Below are 25658 nucleotides of genomic sequence, written 5' to 3'. Positions count from 1 at the left end.
AACAATTCGACTTTGTTCTTGGATCCCACGAAAGCCATCATTTCTTTGTCAATGGAAAAGCATCAGCACATGGAGGAAGCAGAATAAGAGAAACTCTGTTCTTAATTGATAAAATTATGAATATAGCCTTTTCAGTATAGTAGCATGGAAATGCTTCGAATCTACAAATTTTGGCTCTACATCAAATGAGCACTGTGATATCTTAGTCCAAACATTAATTGAAAGAGACTAATAGCATCTTCTGGAAGTGTTCTTTGAGTTATCTGATCTGGTTAGACAGAATAGCATCTTCTGGAAGTGTTCTTTGAGTTATCTGATCTGGTTAGACAGAATAGCATCTTCTGGAAGTGTTCTTTGAGTTATCTGATCTGGTTAGACAGAATAGCATCTTCTGGAAGTGTTCTTTGAGTTATCTGATCTGGTTAGACAGAATAGCATCTTCTGGAAGTGTTCTTTGAGTTATCTGATCTGGTTAGACAGAATAGCATCTTCTGGAAGTGTTCTTTGAGTTATCTGATCTGGTTTGGCAGAACCAATCATTGAATTTGGAAGATGAATTTGCTAATAGCATCTTCTGGAAGTGTTCTTTGAGTTATCTGATCTGTTTTGGTAAGAACTACAGAACCAATCATTAGAATTAAAAGATGAACTGCATGATCTTCTTCATTAAGAAGTTTCTTTTCAAGCTTCTTTTGCTTATTCCTTTCCCAAAAATCATAGCACAAGTTTCGCCTTTGCTTGTAACTGGGATCATCACATAATGGCTTCCCATCTTTTACCGGAAGAAAGCTATTTGAAGTTTCAGCTTCTGAGAATCACATTTTTGTCAAGTATAACAGTTTATTCTCCTCATCAGAATCAGAATTCAAGATTTCTCGGTATTAGAAGAACTATCGATATCTGTGAAATCATCCTGAAAGGTTACTTCATAATCAGATGAGTTGTTATCAGAATCAACATGTTGCCTGAATGCAAGCTTTTCAAGAGCCTATACTATTGAATTTTATTCAAGAGATTTTTGTGACATTATATCTACATTTGTCAAAGATGATAGATTTCTTTCATTTGAAGAAGAAAATCTATTGGGTTTTTACAATTGAAGAAATACTCAATTCACCAATCTGAAATCAAATAACTCAACATTCATGCATCATATTTTAAGTGTTTACAAAAATAGGTGCATTTTCATTCATTTTCATCTATGTTGAATTTTTAACAGGAATTTCAAAGATTTTAGCAAAGATTTGAATCCATCATTTGATAGAACAGCTTTTCCAAAGAAGGTTCATAATGAGAAGAATTCATCTGAAGAAGGAAGAAGAAGTTTATAATGAGAAGAATTTGTTCAACCTTTTACTTGAATCCGTCATTTGATGGATCAGCTTTTCCAGAGAAAGTTCATAATGAGAAGAACTCATCTGAAGAAAGAAGAAGAAGTTCATAATGAGAAGAACTTGTTCAACTTTTTGTTTAAATTCATCATTTGATGGATCAACATTGCCAGAGAAGGTTCATAATGAGAAGAACTCATCTGAAGAAGGAAGAAGAAATTCATAATGAGAAGAATTTGTTCAACCTTTTACCTGAATCCATCATTTGGTGAATCATCTTTTCCAGAGAAAGTTCATAATGAGAAGAACTCATCTGAAGAAGGAAGAAGAAGTTCATAATGAGAAGAATTTGTTCAACCTTTTGCTTGAATTCATCATTTGATGGATCAACATTGCCAGGTAAAGTTCATAATGAGAAGAACTCATCTGAAGAAGGAAGAGAAAGTTCATAATGAGAAGAATCATCAAGAGCTTATTCAACCTTTTGAATGACTCTACAAAAAAGGGGTCATCATCATCCCCCAGCAAAAGTTCATAATAAGAAGAACTTATTTGGAGAAAAGAAGAATTTATTCAATATCTCCATAATGATCAAAGTAAAGTCAAATGGATAAAAAATTTATTATCTTTTCATCTTTGCCCTATTCTTGTTAACACAAGAATGAGCAAAGGGCAGCTGAAGATACTAAATTTTTTTTTATCCATATTATTATTATTATTATTATTATCCTTATTATTATTAATATTATTATTATCATTATTATTATTATTATTATTATTATTATTAATTTATTAAAATTTAAATACAAATAAATTTACAAACCAATTACAATTAAACCGGCCCAGTTACAAACCAACTAAAACGGTCCAAATCCAACCAGAAACCCTAAATATTTGGGTTTTAGTTAGGGTTTCCTAACCCTAATTTGATCAGCCGCCTCAGCTCACAGCCGTTGATCTGATAAGATCCAACGGTCCAGATGATGCCAGAAGGAAACCTAGGGTTTGATACCCTAGGGCCACGCGGCGCCGCTCCAGCTTCCACGGCTGCCGACAGCCCTCGCCCCTCCGCCGCTGCCACATCCCAACCTAGGATGGTATGACCCGAACCCGAGGGGAAAATCCGAAACCCGGTCAAGTTCGGGTCGGGTTCGGGTTCAGGGATTATTTTCGGAGATTTTTTCAGGCCGGGTTTGGGTTCGGGGCAAGGTATCCCCGCCCCGCCCGCCCCGATTATATATATATATATATATATTTTATATTTTTATATAATATATATAAAATATTTTTGGGTTCGGGTTTGGGTATAATATTTCGGGTCGGGTTCGGAGACGGGGCAAAAAAAATCCTCGACTGGGCGCCTTGATAAAAAAACCGTCGGGGTCGGGGACAAGGATTCATTTTGGGTTCGGGGACGGGGCGAGCAAAACCCGCCCCAAACCTGACCCAAACCGACCCGTTGCCATTCCTATTTTATACATTCAAAAAACATTTATTGATAAATTTCAGATTTTAATAAAAGTTTTATCTATATGTTAAGGTAGATTAATATCCTTTTTAAAAAATTATATATTTCTTTACCTAATACATCCATAATATTGTATTAATATTATTTTGAAACTTTAAAAACCTAAACATATTTTTGTTTTGATTTAATTTCAATTTTAGAGGAAAAATATCCAAAAACATTAAAATATAATATATATATATATATATATATATATATATGATTTTTTGTGTTTTAAGTTACAAGTATAATTATAAGTATAATTGTAAATAATATTTGACTAATTATAATTAAAATTTATTATTATAATGAAGGATATAATGATAATCAATATAGACGAGGTTAAAAATTATATCATAATTTTATCATTTTAGGGGAAACCAAAAAGTAATTTTATAATTATATGAACTTAAAACTTGCCTCAGTGATTAAATGAGTATTGTTCTCTCTGGAGTCCTAAGTTGAAACAATTTGTTTGTGGAGTATGTATGCGTTTAAGAAAGTTCTAAACAAATATTATCTTATAATCACACTAGACTATTAAAAAAATCTATATGAATTTATAATAAATAATGTGATATAAGTGGCATATTATTGCAATAAAAGGGGAAAATAAAAATATATTAGGTATTTTTAGAGTGATCTTATTGTTAAAGATTAAAAATCTTTATTAAGTGATTTAAATTCAAATAATATTATTTATACACATAATATATTTATATTTATTTTCTTGACTAATAATATTTATATTTATTTAGACAAAAACAAGACATATATATCATAAAGAACACAAAAATATTTAAAAAATACTTTGGATTGATTCTTTCGTTGCACTATTTACGACAAAGGAAGTTTCAATGCAGTTTCCTTAAAAATCTTCCCTTCATTAAAGCCGTAAACCTCCCTTAATTTTGGATCAAATTTTAAAATAATAACTCATAAATGATAAATTTCACACAAAAAATATAATTTATCCGAAAATGTTCACATAAGTTTTTAATAAAATAATTAATAAAATTTTAATTTGATTGATATTTTATGAAAATTATATGTTAAAATATGTTAACATTTAATTATCTTCGATTTACAAATTAAAAAAACTAATTTAAACCATATAAAATCTAATAGAACACCAATTTAGAAAATTATTTTTTTTGGGTAAAAGACTTTTTTTGGTTGAGAAAGGTACAAAATTCGCCTATCTACCCGTTTTGTCTACAATCAAACTCATTCTTTGAACCTAATATTTTCAAATCTAACCTCATCTTCACGCTATAGTATAGTAAGCTAATTGCAACAGTCCCATCTTGTGTCAATGGCGGCATATGGTAAGCGCTGTAGCGTACACTTTGATTCTGTTATTAAACATACAGTTCAAGTTTGCAGCTGATACGCTGACTCCGGCATGATCCAACGTTGATGAAGAGACACTGGTGATGGAAATCTTATACTTGATGGAAGAAACAGCACCATTTGGTCTTCGATGGTCCCTAGAAAAGCAGAAGCTCCGGTTGCACACCTCTTGCATTCTGGAAACTTTGTTCTCAAACAGAACATAAGCTGGAAATCCGAAACATATCTTTGGCAGAGCTTTGACTATCCATCGGACACATTATTGCCATGCATGAAGTTGGGGAAGAGCTTAAAGACAGGATTAGAATGATCTTTATCGTCATGGAAAAGTTCGAAGGATCTGTCATCCGGAAACTTAATAAAAAATTATAGTAAAACAATGAGAGATACATTACCTTAATCATTTGAGGATTTGAATGCCTGTATATATATCAAATTATTGCAGACACCATGTCTGCTTTGGATGAAGGCAAGGCCTTGGAGTTGATCCATACATGTTTGAAGGATCTGGTCGTTGAATCTCAAATTCTAAGATGTACACATGTAGACTTATTATGTGTTCAGAGTTTTCCTGAAGATAGGCCAACAATGTCATCTGCAAATTTTATGTTACAAAATGGAGACTCGACCTTCCTCACCCGAAAGAGCCATGTTTCTTTGCCGAAAAGAGTTCGAACACAGATACAGCTGCATCGAATAATGCATAGTTACAATGCAGCCACTATAACAATTCTTGGAGAAAGAGAGAAATTCCTGATTTACTTGGGAAGTTTGTACATTATTGAAAAGTCATGCAGAGCATGTTTTGACAAACTAAGCTTGTTATTACCAAAAGATTGACTCCTATATTCAATTAAAGGAGCCTTTGACCAAACTATGATCAGAAAAAATTATTGCTTCATTTCCTGGTTCGTCTAGAATCACGATTTTAGACCAAGTACAGTAGAACACATACTTTTCTCTAATTCATCTGATATTGCTGTATTTGTAATTGTAAGTTAAGTACACTTCTAAAAGTAAATCAACAAGAAAAAAAAAAAAATGAACTGTGTGAATGTATGACACTTTGCTACATGAAATTTCATTCACTATTGTTTACTGACCAAGTTAGTGTTCCTCTAGTTGGTCTATTTTTACATATTCAATCAAATCACCATCTTTGTCGGAAGAAATTTCAGGTGACTTTTCAACATTTTGAATACCTAAGTAATCTTTCATGGCATTAGAATATTATCTGATCAATGGACTAAGTCAAACAAAACTATGGTTTTTTTTTTGGGTGTCAAATTTGTAGAATGCAATGAAAAGACCTTTTTTGTGGCTGGCCACTTTCAGACAAAAACATGAGAAGTAGGTTTGCCTCTCTTCTCAACTTGTTGGTTTTTCCATTCCTTGCCTTCCAAGTTATCAATGGCGCTAATACGATTGAAAAAGGTCAGCCTATTACATATCCCAATACAATTATATCAGTTGGGGGGAGATTCGAACTTGGGTTCTTTTCTCCAGGAAATACCTCGAAGTACTATGTTGGCATATGGCATAAAGTGTCTAACCGAAGCATTGTTTGGGTAGCTAACAGAGAGTATCCATTCCCCGGGCAATCCTTGAATCTTAGCATCAGTGACGACGGAAAGCTTGTGATTTCAGATGACAGGACGGTCTATGATGTGACAGGCGGTATCACCAACCGCAACACTTATGCACAGCTACTAGATTCAGGTAACCTTGCCTTGCTCGATCATGGTAGCTTACAAGTTTTATGGGAAAGTTTTAAGGATGAAACAAATACTATTTTGCCTGGAATGACTCTTCAAGATGATAGATTATTTGGACATAATGGGTTGCTAGTGTCGTGGAAAACTTCGGAGGATCCAGCCCCCGGTTCATTCTCTTTGGAACTAAGAGATTGGATTTTACTTATTAAGAAGGGTTTCAAAACATACTGGACTGATAACCGAAATCTCTTTCTAAGTTTTGATCTGTCACGTCAGGGATATTGGAAATTTCCAAATACTTCTGAGGTTACACAGATTGTACTGGATGAGTTTGGGCAGCTTAAGCTACAGTCTTGGTCTGAAGATGACCAACGTTGGCATACATTAGAGTCTTCAATGTGTCCGTATCATCAATGTGGTGTTTTCAGCATTTGCAGCATCACTGCTGAAACACCGTGCAGCTGTTTGGAAGGTTTTGAACCTATTAAGAATGGGGAATCTGAAGGTTGCATGAGAAAAGCTGACTTGCAGTGCAGCACCGAAGAAGTTCAAGTTCAGATTGATGGTTTCTTTTGATGTTTTTTTGTAGATTATCCAAGTGGTGGACATGAGTTAAAACTTATTAGTAATGCAGCAGACTGCAAATCTGAGTGTTTGAGAAACTGTTCTTGAACTGCTTATGCTTATGACGTCGAGCTCAAGCTTGGATGCTTGGTCTGGTATGGAGATTTGTTCGATCTCAAGCAACTTCCACAAGATGATGTTGATGGAAATAACTTTTATCTCAAGCTTGCAGCTTCAGAGCTAATTAAAAATGGTAGGACAAATAACAATTATGATCTGAAATATGCATTAACTTTGTATTGGATTCTGTTTTTCTTCTTTGGGTCCTTACATATTCGATTTTGTTTCGTAGACACAAATTCAACAAATGGAACAACAAAAGATCAAACGAACAAAGGACACAACAGGCAGCTTTGGATAATTGTCGTACTAACATTATCTTTTTTTACGCTTGTTTTGGGGTTTGTCATTTATTTCATCAGAAGAAGGCTTCAGCCGAGAGGTAAAACTCTGTCCCTTTTTATATTCTTTACCGAGTAGTGTTCATATATAACATTGTAAGTTCATTTCTCTGCAACTTTCAGGGGAGGATTTGCTAAAATTTGATTTGGCAGTGAGCCTAGAAGCTGATGATACAGACTTGAAGGAAGAAAAGGAGCCTGGAATTCGTCAAAAAAAACAAATCAAAACTCCAACTATTCAGTTTTGCAAGCGTTTCTGCTGCAACAGATAAATTTTCAGTGGAAAATAAGCTTGGTGAAGGCGGTTTCGGACCTGTTTATAAGGTATGAACTTTTTCCTTATCATTGCAGGGTTCACCAATGATTTCAACAAGACGTTACTGTGCTATGTTATATTTTCGAGTCCCTAGTAACGATTAGACGGATTAGATCTGCAATTGTAATAAATGTTACCAGGCCAAAAACATGTACATGGACTGCAATTTAAATCAAAACCAATCCAGGGCTTATTAATTTCAGGGAGTATTACTGAAAGGTCATGAGATAGCTGTCAAAAGACTATCAAGAAGATCTGGACAAGGATGGGAGGAGTTGAAAAACGAAGCACTTGTCATAGCCAAACTCCAGCACAAGAACCTTGTCAGGCTTTTAGGATGTTGCCTTGAACGAGATGAGAAGATACCAATTTATGAATACATGCCAAATAAGAGCTTGGACTTTTTCCTTTTTGGTTGGTATTTCATCAGATGTTTAGATCTGTTTTCAATCCTTTTTTACTTGGAAACCAATAGAATACTGATTAGCAACATCCTGATGTACTACAGATTTGGTCAAACGTTGGGTACTTGATTGGGAGACTCGTGTTCGGATCACTGAAGGCATTGTGCAGGGGCTTCTATATCTTCATCAATATTCTAGATTGAGAATCATTCACAGAGATTTGAAGGCTAGTAACATTCTGTTGGATAGCAACATGAATCCCAAGATTTCAGATTTCGGAATGGCGAGAATTTTTTTGGGGGAGGAATTACAAGCAAATACAACTAGAGTCGTTGGAACTTAGTAAGTAAACAATGAACAATGGAATCCCCCTCCCCGTGATATAAACTCCCCGACTGTAATTTGTGTCACTGACTATGCTTTACATCGCATAACTGTGCACAATTATTAACAACTTTGAGTTGAACATTCACTTCCAGTGGTTATATGGCCCCGGAGTATGCTCTTGAAGGCCTGTTTTCAGTGAAATCTGATGTGTTTAGCTTCGGAGTCTTGCTACTGGAGATTGTGAGTGGGAAGAAGAACACTGGTTTTTATCAGTCTAATTCTCTCCAACTTCTCGCCCACGTGAGTTTCTAAACGGCATTAACAGTTTTACTTCATGAATTCAAACTGTATTACCATTCAACTCAAATACTGTTTTCTTTTCTTTCTTTCTTTTTCCTGTGATTGAAGGCATGGAGTTTGTGGACCAGCAACAGTCCAGTGGACTTAGTTGATCCAACGCTAGAGAAAATGCCTACACATTTGGCAATCAGATATGTCAACATAGGGCTACTTTGCGTCAAAGAAATTGCAGACGATAGACCGACCATGTCCGATGTTTTCTCGATGCTTACCAATGAAAGCTCGGTCTTACTTTCTCCTAAACAACCAGCTTTCTTCAATGCAACAAGAATGACGAAAGACATGGCAAAACAGAGCAGGTCTGAAATTTGCTCTGTAAATGATGTAACATTTTCAGTCTTGGATGCTCGGTAATACAAAGTCAGGTTTTTAGTAGAACTACAATATTCCTGAATTAACTCTATCTGAACTATTTGGAAAGCCAAAATGAGATGCCATTTAGATTTTTTTTTCTTTTATGCTTTGATCTTAAGCCTTAAACTCTGGGCTGACAAATGTAATCGGGTATATCAATAATGAAAGGATACCAGTGTTATTTTGAGGATAAAACTCTTATATGTCCCCTGTACATTCTTTTAGTTTCTGTCGAATTAGCACGAACTATAAAAATCTGCAGTTTTTGCCTGTTTATCTACAGTATATTAGATTTAGATTGTTGGGATTAAATGGTATGGTTTTGAGTGCACGAAGCTGTCAATGCCTCGGCATTCAGAGTATCCATGTATGTATATATGCTCTCATGCTTCATCAAGCAGGGGAGGATTCACCATATATATATATGAGGTCGTGTGTTGAAACTTAAATATATTAGTTGAATTATTGACCATAGAGTATGTTTATTCCCATTCCCAATTCAATGGATAACAGGAAATCTCTGCACATAGTGATGTTCCCATGGCTTGCAATGGGTCATTTCATCCCTTTCTTTCGTCTCTCCAAGCTCTTAGCTTTGAAGGGTCATAAAATCTCCTTCGTTTCGACCACGGGAAACCTCTCTAAACTTCCAAAAATCCCATCAAATCTATCTTCCCACATGACCCTAATCTCCTTCCCCTTGCCCCCAGTTCCCAACTTACCATACCTCGCCGAATCCTCCATGGACATCACTGATCATAACCAGCAGCAATCACTCAAACACGCCCTCGATCTCCTAAAACCGCTTCTTTCCTCTTTCCTTCAATCCTCCAAACCCGATTGGATAATCTACGACTACGCTTCTTATTGGCTTCCCTCTGTGGCAGCGCAGCTAGGTGTCTCGCGCGCTTTCTTCGCTGTCTTCTCAGCTGCATGCTTATCCTTCATGGGCTCACCGTCCACGTTGATCGGTAGCGGTGGAGATGATGCAAGGTCGACGGGTGAGGACTTCACGAAAGTTCCCAGCTGGGTTCCTTTCGAATCCAACCTGGCTTACCGTTTGCATGAAATAATTAAATATTTCCAACGGACGGACGAGGATAACTTTGGACCACCCGACACTGTCCGATTCGGTGTTACGATTCAAGAGAGTGAAGTTGTTGTCGTTAGAAGCTCAGCCGAGTTCGAACCGGAGTGGCTCGATCTTTTGGGGCGGCTGTATGAAAAACCGGTGATGCCGGTTGGGTTTTTACCGCCGATACCGGAAGAATTAGATGACATCCTGGACGATGAAAAATGGGTTTGTGTTAGAAAGTGGTTAGATGAACAGAGAGTCAATTCAGTGGTTTACGTAGCGATGGGGTTAAGTAAAGAAGAACTCGGTGAGTTGGCTAACGGGTTGGAGGAATCAGGTTTACCTTTCTTTTGGGTACTGAAGAACACACCTGGAACAAGCGAGTCAGAGTTGGAAATGCAGCCGGATGGATTCAAGGAGCGAGTCAAGGGACGTGGGTTCCTTTACTTGGGCTGGGCGCCACAAGTGAAGATACTGAGTCACGAGTCGATTGGGGGATTCTTGACCCACTGTGGTTGGAACTCGGTTATAGAGGCATTGAGGTTGGGCCGAGTTCTGATAATGCTTCCAATGTTGAATGACCAAGGATTAAATGTCAGGTTGTTCCAGAACATAGGTGTGGGTCTAGAGATACCGAGAAACCAATCAGATGGATGGTTCACGAGCGAGGTGGTGGCCGAGTCGGTTCGGGCGGCGGTGTTGGAAGAATCAGGCAAGGGGTTGAGAGAAATGGCAAAAGCAATGAAGGGTTGTTTTGGAGATCCGGGGAGGAATGGTGGTTGGGTGGACAAATTTGTAAGTCAACTGGAGGATTATGGACACAGGGAATGATTTGTATCGGAATGAATGGAATTAATACCAGTACGTAAGCTATTTCTTTTTACAATGAAGATAAGAATACACAAGCGTTACATGAAATATGCATTATCTTGCCTCAATTACTGTAAACGAGAAATCATTAGAACAAGTATGTTTTTGAACATCTGATGAAGAATAATAAGATCTCTCTCGTTGAAAAATCCTGGTTGTTTAGGCTGATTCAAAAGAACTTCACTACTTAACATAAGTACAACATTTGACATAGTTGGTCTATCTTCGAGACTGCGTTGCACGCATAGCAGGCCGACCTGAATAGATCGCAGTACTTCCGAGGGATTGCAGGTGTTTTTGATCGAATCGGAGACCAGTTCCATTGAATTCCCGTTGCAGAACAGCCTCCACGCCTATACAAATAATATTGTTCTTAACATTTATAGCACTTGCATCTTAGATTTATGAGTTTTATAGTTAAGACACTTACATGTCCGAGAAGGTTTTGGTGATGGTCTGGATGAATGAATCCTCTATTTCTTTTCCCACTCACTATTTCTAAAACCAAAACTCCAAAGCTGAAAACATCGGATTTGATCGAGTAAAGTCCATCAATCGCATACTCCGGAGACATGTAACCACTGAGAAAACACACACTCGAAATCTAAGAAATCAAGCTTGGAGATAGTCTAATAGCACATTAGCAGCTTTCAGATCTCTATGTATTATTCTTGTCTCGAATCTTCATGGAGATAAAGGAGCCCTCGAGCGATCCCGTTGATAATTTGGTAGCGTGTTGACCAATCTAGCGACATGCTTTGAGTTTGATCTTAACAGAAGCCATTGTTTATTGCATGTTAGATCTTTGAATATAGTTTAATCTGGAGATTGAGATAAGGACATAAGCAAAATGAACTTCTTGGAGCAGATAAAAGACGTACCGAAGATAAAGAAATCGAGGCTTTTGTTTGGCAAGTATTCATAGATCAACATCTTTTCATCTGCTTGAATACAGCATCCGAGAAGCCTCACTAAATTCCTGTGCTGAACTTTTGCAATATGTTTAGCTTCATTTGTGAACTCATTGATTCCTTGTTTAGAACTCCTAGACAGCCGCTTCACTGCAATTTCTTGTCCATCTTTCAAAAAACCCTAAAAAAAGCACATAATCATTCATCAAAGGTTGTTTCATCATTGCTGGGTAAGAATATAGAAGTTGGAATCGTTTGTATGGTATTTTTTATGGCATTTTATCATATAGTTACCTTGTAGACACATCCGAAACCTCCTTCACCAAGTATATTCTTGAATGAGAAGTTATAGGTTGCAGAAACGATAGCTCTTAAATCAAATAATGGTAACTCTAGATCTTCTTTGCTACTTTGATAATCAGAAAAGTTATATGATTTGTGTGCCAGCAATCCTATGAAATAGCAAAGTTGAGTAAAAATTATGTATTAACACCATTAGCATTGGAGAAACGAGTTCGAAAATGAAACAATTGCTTTACCCTTAAGGTTCTTCTTCCTTCGCAGAAACAAGACTACGGTTAGGACTGCAATCAGCACTCCTGCAGACAGTACAGACGACATTGCTATGATCCTTGTTCTGTTTTTTTCTTTCGTGGCAAGTCTTGTGCTCTCGTCTTGAGCTGTATAGAAAGCAAATAGCAGAACATCAATGAAACAAGAATAAGGTAATCCGATATTTTACCTTATAACACAAGCAATCGTTTAAATCTGTACGGAATAGAAAGACCCAAGTTTCAAGAATAGAGGATATTTCATACCTATTTCTGATGCGGCAACCTTTACATATATATCTTGACCGCTATCGCTTATATATCTCATATTGATAAGGTCAGTAAACCAGAGCAAGCACCCGCTTCCTCCATTTGTAATGTCCAAATTAGCATAAGCTGTGCACGAACAATTTGAAGAACACAGGTCCTTGCACTCCTGTAAGTTCATACTGTAATTATACCATGAATGTTTGATTTCCGGCACTTTTAAATCGGAGACCCTTATATCTGTCACCGGAGCAGTTTAGTTGAGTGTTTCTCCCGCAGCTACCTGACCCTGGTACTGCATTCCATTCCTCGGGATTGTTTGGTGAAAAGCCTGACAAGCAACTACAAACAGGGGACCTGTTGTTTTCACATATGCCATTTGCACCACACAATGCATATTCGATGTAAAGCGGAAGATTTTGGATCCAAACTCGATTCGGATCATTCCACATGAAGGGAACTATGGATCCATTCTCACTACTTAGCACTCCCCTTAAAAGAGTTGAACTGTTGCGTGGATTGAAAGTTAGGTATAGATCTTGTTTATTGAAAACGAAATCATATGTATAAATAGGATTTTCTTTCATTTCAAGCATACCACTTAACCGCAGGCCATTGTAAGGTCCGGAACGAAATCTTATGGTGGAATTATCTCTTACTATAACCTCTGGAAAACCGGATAGCTCAAACCGGTATGCGAACATACCCGGTGAAGGATCATCAGGATTTGTCCATGATGTCAAGAACTGGTCCAGGCCAGTTCTGAAGTCCTTTCCAATCTTCATGCCTGCAATGAATGTATCACATGGATAATTGAAACTCTGCCAAATGAAGTTCCCCGAATCTGCATCACCTGTTCCATCAGTAACAATGAGATTTCCGGAGTGTTGCGGAAGACGGCTATCGGATAGAGCAAAATCGCAACTGATAATTTGAGAAAATAAAAATGAAGATAAAAAGAGACACAAAATTTACGTGAAAAACCCGTAAATTAAATAGGGTAAAAACCACGGGCAACGGTAGAAGAATTTCACTATGAGAAAATAGGAATTACAACTTCTCTCAATCTACCAAGGAGAAAACAATGATAATTCTCTCTTGATAAAAAAAGGAGAAAACAACTCTCAAGAAACTCTCTAAATTCTCTCTAGTAGTGGAAGAAAGCTAGAATGCTTTGGGATGGTTTTGAAGCTAAATGAGCTAGGGTATTTATAGTTGAAACCTAAGGACTAATTTGTAAATACCCTAAAGTTTAATGACTAAATTATGATTTAGCCATTGTCCAAAAATCAACAAAAACAACTCATTTTTTCGGTGCATTTATTATATGCACCTTTCGGTGCTTAGTCAATAATCTCCCACTTGAAGATTTGATTGGAACAATCATATCTTCACACCATTCTTTCTACCTTATACCATCATGTTGCTTACGTCTCTGACAGGCCACAAGAGGATCGACACCAAGTAAATTTATCAGCGTTGATCGCCTTCGTCATGAAATCTGCTATGTTGTCTTTGGTATGGATCTTCTGTATATCTACCGTCCCTTCTTCCACCTTTTCACGAATGAAATGATATTGAACTCGTATGTACTTTGTCCTTGAATGAAATGTTGGATTCCTTGCTAGATGCAAAGCGCTTTGACTGTCACAAAACAGAGAGACATACTCTTGATTGTGCCCAAGCTCCTCCAATAGCATCTTCAACCAAATTGCTTCTTTACTGCTTGTGTAGCTGTTACATATTCTACTTCTGTTGTGGATGTAGCCACAACTGACTGCAATTTTGAAACCCAGCTTACAGCTCCACCAGCAACTTTGAACACATATCCTGTAGTAGATTTCCTTTTATCCAAATCCCCTGCATAGTCAGAATCTACATACCCATTGATTAGTAAGTTTGATCCTCCATAACATAATACAACATTTGAGGTCCCTTTAATGTATCTCAGGATCCTCTTTACTGTATTCCAATGCTCTTTGCCTGGATTCGTCATATATCGACTAACCACTCCCACTGCTTGTGCAATGTCTGGTCTTGTGCATATCATAGCGAACATTAAACTTCCCACTGCTGATGCATACGGTACTTGAGACATCTCCATCCTCTCTTCTTCACTGCTAGGACTCATACTGGAGGATAATTTGAAGTTAATAGGAAGAGGGGTAGAAATTGGCTTACAATCTTGTATGCTAAATCGTGACAAGATTTTCTTCAAGTAATTCTTTTGTGAAAGCCAAATCTTCCTATTACTTCTGTCTCGGTGAATTTGCATCCCTAGAATCTTGTTTGCTGATCCCAAGTCCTTCATTTCAAATTCCCTAGCCAGTTGTGCCTTCAATTCTTCAATATGATCTTTGTTGGGTCCTGAAACCAACATGTCATCCACATACAACAGCAATATAACAAAATCGTTATCACCAAACCTCTTGAAATAAGCACAAGGGTCTGCATTAAGTCTGTTGTATCCAAGGCACATAATGAAGGAATCAAATCTCTTATACCAACACCTCGGCGCCTGCTTTAGACCGTACAAAGATTTGTTCAACCTGCAAACCAAGTTCTTCTTTTCGTTTTCTTCAAAACCTTCAGGCTGGAGCATATAAATCTCTTCTTTAAGATTTCCATGAAGAAAAGCTGTTTTAATATCTAGTTGTTCCAAATGTAAATTCAATGTAGCACACATTGCCAAGACTACTCGAACTGTTGTTAGTCGAACCATAGGAGAAAAAATTTCATTGAAATCAATACCTTCTTTCTGAGCATATCCTTTGACCACCAGTCTTGCACGATACCTCTCCACTTGATCGTCACCATTTCGCTTGATTTTGAAAACCCATTTGTTACCAATTGGCTTCCTTCCTTGTGGTAGTGGCACAAGGTCCCATGTGTTATTTTTATGAAGGGCTTCAATTTCTTCTTGCATCGCCATCATCCACAGTGAAGCATTTGAGCTGTTTATTACCTCCTGATATGTTGATGGCTCACCATCCTCTGTTAAAAGACAGTATGCTACATTTCCTTCTATAACATAATCTGAGTGCCAATTGGGACGTCTTCTCACACGATCTGATTGACGAGTTGTTGGAGCTTCAGAACTCTCTGGTTCTTGTTCATCATGTGCTGGTTCTGCTTCAGAAGAATCTCCTTGTTCAAACTCCTTTTCTACATGTATCTGTGTAGTCTCTGACTTTTCAGCGCTGTCATTGTCTTCTTTTCTTTGTAGCTTATCTTCTACAAAGATAACATCCCTGCTAATGATCATTTTGCGGGCAGTGGGATCCCACAAGCGATACCCCTTTACTCCATCAGCATATCCCAAGAATTTGCATTTTCTGGATTTTGGATCCAGCTTTGAAATTTCTTGGGCGTTGTACATCACGTACACAATACTTCCAAATACATGGAGGTTTGAATAATCAACTGGTTTACTAGTCCACATCTCCATTGGTGTCTTCAGCTCTATTGCAGTTGATGGAGCTCGATTCACCAAATAACAGGCGGTATTGACTGCTTCTGCCCAGAATGATTTTTCTAGGCCTGCGTCTATCAACATTGCTCTTGTTCTTTCTAACAAGGTTTTGTTCATCCACTCTGCCACTCCATTTTGTTGAGGAGTGTTCGCCACTGTGAACTGTCTTTTGATGCCTTCTTTCCTGCAAAAGTCATCAAATTCTTCGCTTGTGTATTCTCCTCCATTATCTATTCTGAAACACTTGATCTTATTTCCAGAATCAAGTTCCACCCGCGCTTTGAAGTTTTTGAAAGTTGAAAACACGTATGACTTTTTCTTAATAGGGTGCACCCAACATCTCCTGGAGTAGTCATCAATAAATGAGACAAAGTATTTTGCTCCACCTAGGGACGTTACTAGTGCTTGCCATACGTCAGAGTGAACCAATTCTAGAACACTTTTGCCTCTAGAATTTGATGTGTTGAATTTCAACCGGTGCTGCTTACTTGTTATGCAATGCTCACACAAAGGAAGTGATACCTTTGTTAAGCCTGGAAGTAGCTTTTGCTCCACAAGGACTTTCATTCCTTGTTCTGACATGTGTCCAAGTTTCTTATGCCATAGCATTGCAGAATCTGAACTACATGAGGCAACAGAGGCTTCTGCTTCTAGCAATGTCTCTCCCTTCAGCATGTACAAGTTTGCAGCTATCTTTTCACCTTTCAGCACCACAAGCGCTCCACGGAACATCTTCATGATTCCTTTCCGTGTTTCAATCTTGCTAGCATTATTATCCAACAATCCGTAGGATAATAAATTTTTTTTCAGACCTTTCACGTGCCGCACATCTCGAACAACTTTAATTGTTCCATCATACATCTTCAATTTGATGGTTCCCACACCAACGATCTCTAAGGCATGATCATTGCAACTATATACAGATCCTCCTGAGACAGGTTCATAATGATGGAACCATTCTCTTCTTGAGGCTATGTGATATGTCGCTCCCGAATCAATGAGCCATATATCTGCAAATCTTTTTCTGCCTTCCACGGTGGTTGACGCTTCACAGTATAGAGCATCTCCATCATCTGAAATGTTTGCGGTATTGCCTTGTGGATTGGAGTTTTTATTTAGACTCCAACAATCCTTCTTCAAGTGACCCTTCTTTCCACAGTGGTAGCACTTTAAATTCTTCTTGCTCCTCGACTTTGATCTACCATGTTTATGTCTGCTGCTTTGGCCACGTTCTGTTGATCTCCCTCTCATCGTTGTCAACACTTCTGCTTGTTGCAGATTTACTTGTCTGTCTTCCTTGTTCTTGCGCCGATTTTCTTCTTGTAGAACAGCACCTGCAACGTCATCGAAGACTAGACTGGTGACATTACTGTTTGTCAAGTTGATGATGAGTTGATCGTACGAATCCGGTAGACTTTGAAGTAGAAGTTCAGCACGTTCTTGTTCTCCTATTTTACAGCTTAAGGATATAAGCTGAGAAAATAAGGTGTTCAGTGTATTTAAGTGCTCTGTCACTGAAGTAGATTCTGGCATACGGAGAGTGTACAATTTCCTCTTAAGGAAAATTTTATTGTGCAACGATGTGGCCTCGTACAATTTGATGAGATGATCCCATATCTCCTTAGTTGTCTTCTTCTCCTCGATGCTTGACAATACTTCATCTACTAATGCTAGATGAAACTTTGCCATAGCATTCCCGTCCATCTCATTCCATTTGATGTCATCTGCGAAATCCACCGGCCTTTCATTGATAGCCGCTAGACACCCGTCTTTCCTTAGGATGGCCTTCATCTTCAATATCCACAATGAGAAATTTCTCCCATTGAACTTTTCAATATCAAATTTCGTTGCCATTGTTTCGTTTACGGATGGCTCCCACTATTTCACTATCGTGAATAGTTCTCTGGAACCTTCAAAGAATGGGTAATAACTTCTTACTTTCTTATGTTGGAGGATCCACCTTTTGGTGGCAACCACAAAGACAATAAGCATATATTACACACTCTAATCTAGCTCTGATACCAATTGTTGCGGAAGACGGCTATCGGATAGAGCAAAATCGCAACTAATAATTTGAAAAAATAAAAATGAAGATAAAAAGAGACGCAAAATTTACGTGGAAAACCCCTAAATTAAATAGGGTAAAAACTACGGGCAACGATAGAAGAATTTCACTATGAGAAAATAGGAATTACAACTTCTCTCAATCTACCAAGGAGAAAACAATGATAATTCTCTCTTGATAAAAAAGGAGAAAACAACTCTCAAGAAACTCTCTAAATTCTCTCTAGTAGTGGAAGAAAGCTAGAATGCTTTGGGATGGTTTTGAAGCTAAATGAGCTAGGGTATTTATAGTTGAAACCTGAGGACTAATTTGTAAATACCCTAAAGTTTAATGACCAAATTATGATTTAACCATTGTCTAAAAATCAACAAAAACACTCATTTTTTCGGTGCATTTATTATATGCACCTTTCGGTGCTTAGTCAACACGGAGTCCATGAGCCGCACAATTGGACGACTGATGGGCCTCAAAGACAAATTCAAAGCATTGGAAGACCACACCCTGTGGCCATTACCGCCTACAAGGATAAGGACTCCATGTTTGGTAACATGTAGAACACCTGAGGTGTCATTGAGAGGCGTTTCCCGATTAGCCACCCACGGAACCGTCGCGTTCAAATTCGTATACCATATCCCCAAGTACCTTTTGGTGCTGGAACCAGGGGTAAAGAATCCGAGTTCGAAGATTCCGCCTGCAGAAACCATGGCATCACCATCTCTAATCGAACCAGTAGCATTTAAGCTTTCCACCGTAATCGATAGTGTAACATGAGGCCACCACATGAGGGTGTAAAAGAGAAGCAAGATAAAGCCCGCCATTGATGAGATTAGAAAACTTTGAAGACTTTTGATCAAATTCCTTATAATTACACATTCCCATAAGAAAACTCCATTAATGTCAAACTAGTAACCTCGGTATTCATTAACTATAATCTATAGGGTAAAGTATATCAAAGGTCACTGAACTATACTCAAATAATCGTTTTGATCACTGAGCTTTTTAAAGTTACAAAATGGTCATTATATTTTTTATATTGTTACAAATGGTCACTGTAATATTATAATAATTATAAAAAATCGATTAATTTAATGACTATTTTGTAACCATTTTATAACAATTTGATAAAATCTAATAACCACTTTATAACTTTTGAAATTTCAGTGATCAAAATGATTATTTAAATATAGTTCAGCAACCTTTGAACGCAGCCTCTAATAATTGTAATTTTTCTACAAACTTGTCGCTGCAACTGTCAGCTTTGATTAAAATAAATAAATAAACAAATAATTTATTGAACCTTAGAATTAGTCCATGATAACAGAGTCAAACTGAGCTGTGGAAATACTAAATATTAAATAAAAATAATATGAGAAATATCATAATAATAAATCGGAAATATCTACAACAATATAGAACCTTTACTAAGTATTAACTTTAATCATTTTGATAAATGAATTAGTTAATAGGTATTATTGGCAAATAAGACTGTTGTTTTTTAAATGAATTGGATTCAAATAATTATGTTTGTGGAATACATTGTAAAATGTGTAAATTATAGCATTGATCATCTAATTATTACCTATTTTATTTTGATCATCATTTTTTAAATTTTATTAATCAAATCATCAAACTATTAAAATATATTTAATTAAGCCACTTGCCGTTAGCATTTAACGGAAATGTTAACGTGACAGTTAATAAAATTGGTATAATTGCACATTTTATTTTAATATTTATACATTTTATCAATTTAGTCATAATTTTAATTCAATTCAATTTGATAAAATTAATCTTCAATTAGATGGTGGCGAGTGTCGCTGCTAGATTGAAGTATATTTTATTAATTTTAATTATTTTATTTATTTTATTCTGTAAGCTAAACCACTGACTTTGTCATAGTTTACGACAATTTATATATTACGTTTCCAGCTGAAGACCATCTGATGTAAGAACAACAAATTGAAAGGAGAAAATGAAACCAGAGTGGATTGAAGCTGTGTCTTTAGGGGTGTTTGGACAAGCCCTTACCATTAAACCAACACTCATATCTGGTTTATGATTTACAACATATTTTATTTAGCTTGTATAATAAAGAAAGCAATAAAATAAATTTAACCTTGATTTTTTTTAGAGAATATATAAGAAAAAACTATTTAAGTATATTTAATTAATGGTTTATAAATATATATATTTCATGCATATTTTAAAATATAGTTAATATAATTTTTAAAATAATAATAAATTTAATATTTTTAAAATAAATTTAAATTTTGAAAATTAATTTCATCAAAGCTTTGATTCAAATTTTAAACTATATTTATTTGTTTTTAATCAAATTTTAATTTTTTAACATAATTAATAATTTATATATATAATCATTGAATAAAATTAAAAATATTAATTATATTGAAAAAATTAATTTAATGATTATATAAAGAAATTATATAAAAATAAATATAGCTTAAAAATATAAAAAAATTAAATTTTTTATTTAAAAAAATCAATTTAATGATTATATATAAATAATATTGTAAATTTTAATCAAATATAGAGCATGGTTTAATGATTAAGGTTCTTGCACTCTCTTAAATTTCCAAGTTTAAATCCCTTTACAAGCATGTTAATTTCCTTTTTTTTATCTGCCATTAGTCATAACAAATTATATATAAACAGTGGTAAATTACAACCATTAAATTGGAGGTTAATATTATACGTCCGAGTCCCCACCTGATTGGATACAACAAAATAAAATAAATTAAGCAATTAAAATTAATAAAATATTCTACAATCTAGCAGTGACACTTAACACTATTTAATTAGAGATTAAATTTATTAAATTGAATTAAAATTATGACCAAATTAAAAGAATTTATAAATATTGAGGATCATATGTATAATTATACTAATTTTATTAACTGATACGTCAATCCTTCCGTTAAATATTAACAACAAATGACTTAATTAAACACATTTAAATAATTGAATAATCTAACTGACAAAATTTTAAAAATAATAATTAAAATAAAAAAATAATAGTTAAATGATCAATAATATAATTTACTTTATTTTGTATTAGAGAATCTCATCTACAATGTTTCCTTTGAACGCAGCCTCTAATAATTGTAATTTTTCTACAAACTTGTTGCTGCAACTGTTAGCTTTGACTAAAATAAATAAATAAACAAACAAATCATTTATTGAACCTGAGAATTTGTCCATGATAGCAGAGTAAAACTGAGCTGTGGAAATATTAAAATAAAAATAATATGAGAAATATCATAATAATAAATTAATATCTAAAACAATATAGAATATGTACTGTAACATCCTCAATACCGGGTTAATGACTAAATTGTAAAGTTTCAGAATTTGGTGATTTAAATGGGAATATTTCAGTATTAGATTAAGTGGTAAATATAAAAGAATTAAAAGGGTAGTATGGTAAATTAGCTTGAAAGATATTTTCATCTCCCTATTTAGAGAGATAATACGTGGAAAAAGAGAGGATTCTCCAGAGTTATCTTCTCCTCTTCCTTCTTCATACGTGAGGCTTGAAGTATAAGGTGAGTTTCTTAATTTTTTATTATTAGCTGAATTTTTAAGTTGGGTTTTGATCATTAGATGATAACTAAGCTTAAGGAAAGTTTAAGTCATCTTAAAATCAAAAGATAAAGGAGTTATGAAAGATTAAATAAAATGAGTTTTTAAGTGAAATTTTGAATAAGAAGGTTTAAATGAATTTGGAGGATGAATTTGACTTGTCATCTATGAGAATAAGAAGCTAGAAGTGTTAGAATTAAGTTTGGATAACATGGAAAATTTGGTATGATTATTGATTTCTATATGGAGAATAGAATTTTGAGGTTTAAGATGAAATAAATGGATATAAATTAGTTTAAGTATGTATACTTGAGCTAAGAATATGAAAGGGAATGAAACATGAAGAATTTAAGTTGATATAGTGAATTTTAGGGCATGAACATTGATTTTTCTGGGCTTGAACGAAATTTCAGATTGTGCAGGGGGTACAGATTCCCCCCTGAGGGGTATCGATTCCCCCCTAAAGAAAAAAATATGGAATTTTGGGCTTAAGTTATTAACATCAAGTGTAATGTTTAGGCTTCTAATAATTATTTTGAAATGTTATATTTATGTAGATATTGAGCCTAAACAAGTTCTGAAATAATCAAAGGATTATGATCGAATCAAAGCAAGGCTAAGGTGAGTGCAATTTAATTTGTGCTTATGTTATAGAACGAACATTGGCTTGCGATGAGCCAGTGATGGATTTACTATGGTAAGAAGTAAATTCTAAAATGCTATGTGATTTATGTGTTAACAGGTTATAATATATGTTACATGATTTGCATAAGTATATGTTAGTGTGATAAGTCATATGAAACAATATAAATAATCTATAAGATTATATAAGAATATGAAATATGTTATAGAAATTACATGATGACATGTTTGTTCCTTGGTGTTGTGATATATATGTGTTATTTGATATGAATATGGTAAGAAAAAGGGGTTAATGGGGATGATAAGAATAATAAGGATAATGGAATGACATGTATATGGGAATATATGTATATTCAATCTAAGTTATGTGAATATATGAGAATACATGCCTATGTCATGAACTATGTGATGTATATACGAACATATGTGAACAAGATATGACATACGTACATGGACAAATGAGAAATGATATATGTTATATGATATAGACCTATGTGACTACGTGAGAAAGAATATATGTCTATGAGAAGGAATAAGAACAAAGTATAAGCTATGTGACATATGAATATGAATCATATGGAAATGTTCTACGTGTAAGTGAACTATGTGATGATATGATATGTGATAAATATGAAAAAATAATGCCCATGTTATGTGTCATGAGATCTAGAGGTATAGTTGGCATGCCAAGAGTAGAGGGATTATGCGGTCCTTCGGGACAAATTCTACGTGGTCCTTCGGGACATATATGTATTCTTTGGAACATGTATGAGGTCTTTTGAGACACCTACTTGATCCTTGGTATATGTATATGATTATTAAGGAATTTATATGTGGTCCTTATGGAGAATCTTATATGGCACTACGATGCATTTCTACGCGGCACTTCGATGCAAATTCTACGTGGCACTACACTGCAAATTTATACGAGCTATGGTGACAGCATTTGTGCACAACCTCAATGTACTCACATACCTTCAGTTCTCACCAATGTACCATGGGCTAATAAAGAGACAATAACAAATACAATATATGTGATGTATATGCTTTTGTTGATATAAAATATGATACATGAATTATATGATGTTATGTGTGTTTTGTTATGAAATGATATATGTGTTCCATAATATATATGGAAATGTTCAACATATGCTTATATGATATAAATAAATTAGTGATGATAAAATGAGAAATGATAAGTATGTTAATGATGTTATGTTACATGATATGTGCATGTATGTATATATTACAGAAAAGAATATATGTTTTGGTATGATAAGGTAATATCAAATGTTCATGCATTGTAGAAGTTACAGTTAACATATAATTATGTTTTATATGCCTCACTAAGTCAACGGCTTAGCGTGTGATTGTTTCACGCGTAGGTTCCAAGAAGAGTAAGATTGGTAAAAGTTATGCTAGACATGTCAGTTTCTCCTTTCCAAAGATCAGATCAAAAAATAAATGTATAGTATGTATTTTGTAAAAAGGATAGTGGTTGACATGTAAATAAAGGTTTAAATCCGATATGTTCTAATCGGTTTTGTAAAATCATATGATTAAGTTTTGTAATATTTTAAATGTGTATATGTAAATGATAATTTTATACGAATGAAACATCAGATTTTTATAAATTTATACGTATTTTACGAAAGTACTGTAGCAGTATTGTAGCAGGATATCGATTCCCTGTAGCAGGGTATCGATTCCCTGTAGTAGGGGAATCGATTCCCCTTTTTGAATCTAGAAAATTTTAACATTTGGTACTGTAGCAGGTATGTTCATCATTGTTAATTAATGTTCATACAATATTGTTCATACGTATTTTACTGTTCATAAATACATTTTTGATTGGAAATTTTATACGAAACACAATTTAATAGAATATTGTAGTATTTTCTTAAAATGAGTTCAAATGTTTTGATATTTTGTAAGAATATCGTTTTTAAAGGTTAATGTGACATATCGGACTCGTATCCGGATCGGGTACGGGTTGGGGTGTTACATGTACTATGTATTAACTTTAAACATTTTGATAAATGAATCAATTAATAGGTATAATTAATAGGTATTATTGACAAATGAGATTGTTGTTTTTTAAATAATCTGGGTTTATACTATTATGTTTGTAAAATGTGTAATAAATTAAAAAAAAGAAGTTGATTTGAACGATAGATAAATAACCGTTTTAAATTTAAATACACCACAAATACAATATGTTTTAAATACAAAATAATATAATAAATTTATATATAATAATATATTATTAAATTTATCATATTCAAGATGGGAATGAAATAAAATATTTTATATAAACGTATATTTATAAAAAATAATTTAATAAATAATCAAAATAAAATGATAAATACTATATATATTTAAATTTATTAATATTACGTTTAATATTTATATAATAATTTTTAAATATTATGTAAAATTATAAAAATGTCAAAACACTTATAATTTTTGAAGTCATATTAAAACTTTAAACTTAAAAATAAAATTATCAAAATTTAAAGTCTTACCGATAAGTTAAATTATCATTGATTTTACGCAAGGTTAGAGGTTTGAATCATGACGTTTACGAATGGAGTAAACTGGGTTGGGTCGCCTTCACCTCTGCAGTACTCGATTCAGACTAGTCGATTAATAGATCGGATACCAGTATTTACACACACAAAAAGCCTCATTGACTAACAATATATAAATATATCCATTACATGTCATAATGTAAAAAATAGCCTTCAATATTTATCAAAAGGGTTATTTTGACCATTTTTTAACATTTTAACCTCCAACGTTTCACTTTAGGGTAAAAAGCTCCCTCTATGCATGAAAATTATTAGTTAACACACGATTAACACTTCAAAAATATAAAAGCTTTTTAACTTAAAATAAATCGTTGAGAGCTAAAATGTCCCAAAAAAAAAAGAATAAAAGACAAAATCAAATGTTATGGGCATTTTTCCTTAAAATGAAATGTTAAGAGACAAAATATTCCAAAAATAGAATAAGAGATAAAATAACTATTCTAATAAACATTGGAAACTAAATTTGCAAGTATACGCACGCATATATATATATATATATATAAAGGTATGGTCGAAGAAATAAGAAATTAATTATATATAAGAATTATAATTTGATATATATATATATATTGTATAAAATTTTATTTACATAATATATTTATTTAATCATAAATTTAAAATTTGAAGTTTTAACACATACTAAAATTTAAAAAAATTTAAACTTTAAATTATAAATCTAAATATTAACTTCTAAACTTTAAAAATTTAAAAATTTTCATTTAAAAAAATAAAGGCTTTTTGAGTATATAAAAAAAAAGATAAACCACACTCCTGTTTCCCACTACATTTACAATTCTATCCCTATCTCACCTTCCAAGAAGAAACCTTGCAGAAAGGCAACAGCAGGCACCATTTTCCATCTTTCACGACCATATTACCTGTATGGCCTCTCTTTCGTCGAAATCTCAACACATCTCCATTA

At 34.3% G+C, this 25658-nt stretch overlaps 2 protein-coding genes and 1 pseudogene across 2 annotated transcripts; 2 read left to right on the top strand and 1 right to left on the bottom strand.

Annotated features, from left to right (window-relative positions):
• The first annotated feature begins 4641 nt into the window (after positions 1-4641).
• LOC120127719 (receptor-like serine/threonine-protein kinase SD1-6) lies at positions 4642-8692 on the top strand. The gene is made up of 7 exons (XM_039145574.1): positions 4642-4960; positions 5527-6471; positions 7113-7255; positions 7451-7661; positions 7756-7993; positions 8131-8278; positions 8387-8692. Exons 1-7 carry the CDS (start codon positions 4642-4644, stop codon positions 8690-8692), a joined length of 2310 nt encoding a protein of 769 aa, XP_039001505.1.
• A 477-nt stretch (positions 8693-9169) lies between these two features.
• On the top strand, positions 9170-10623 carry LOC120127825 (UDP-glycosyltransferase 91C1). The gene has a single exon (XM_039145643.1). The coding sequence runs from the start codon at positions 9171-9173 to the stop codon at positions 10596-10598; it is 1428 nt and encodes a 475-aa protein (XP_039001574.1). The 5' UTR covers position 9170; the 3' UTR covers positions 10599-10623.
• Positions 10624-10705: 82 nt separating this feature from the next.
• Positions 10706-18721, bottom strand: LOC120127718 (annotated as a pseudogene).
• Positions 18722-25658: the final 6937 nt, after the last annotated feature.

Source organism: Hibiscus syriacus, unplaced genomic scaffold, assembly GCF_006381635.1.
Source record: "Hibiscus syriacus cultivar Baekdansim isolate YM2019G1 unplaced genomic scaffold, ASM638163v2 tig00110472_pilon, whole genome shotgun sequence".
Lineage (NCBI taxonomy): Eukaryota > Viridiplantae > Streptophyta > Magnoliopsida > Malvales > Malvaceae > Hibiscus > Hibiscus syriacus.
Note: the sequence above shows the minus strand (reverse complement) of the source record. Positions and strands in the feature narration are given on the sequence as shown.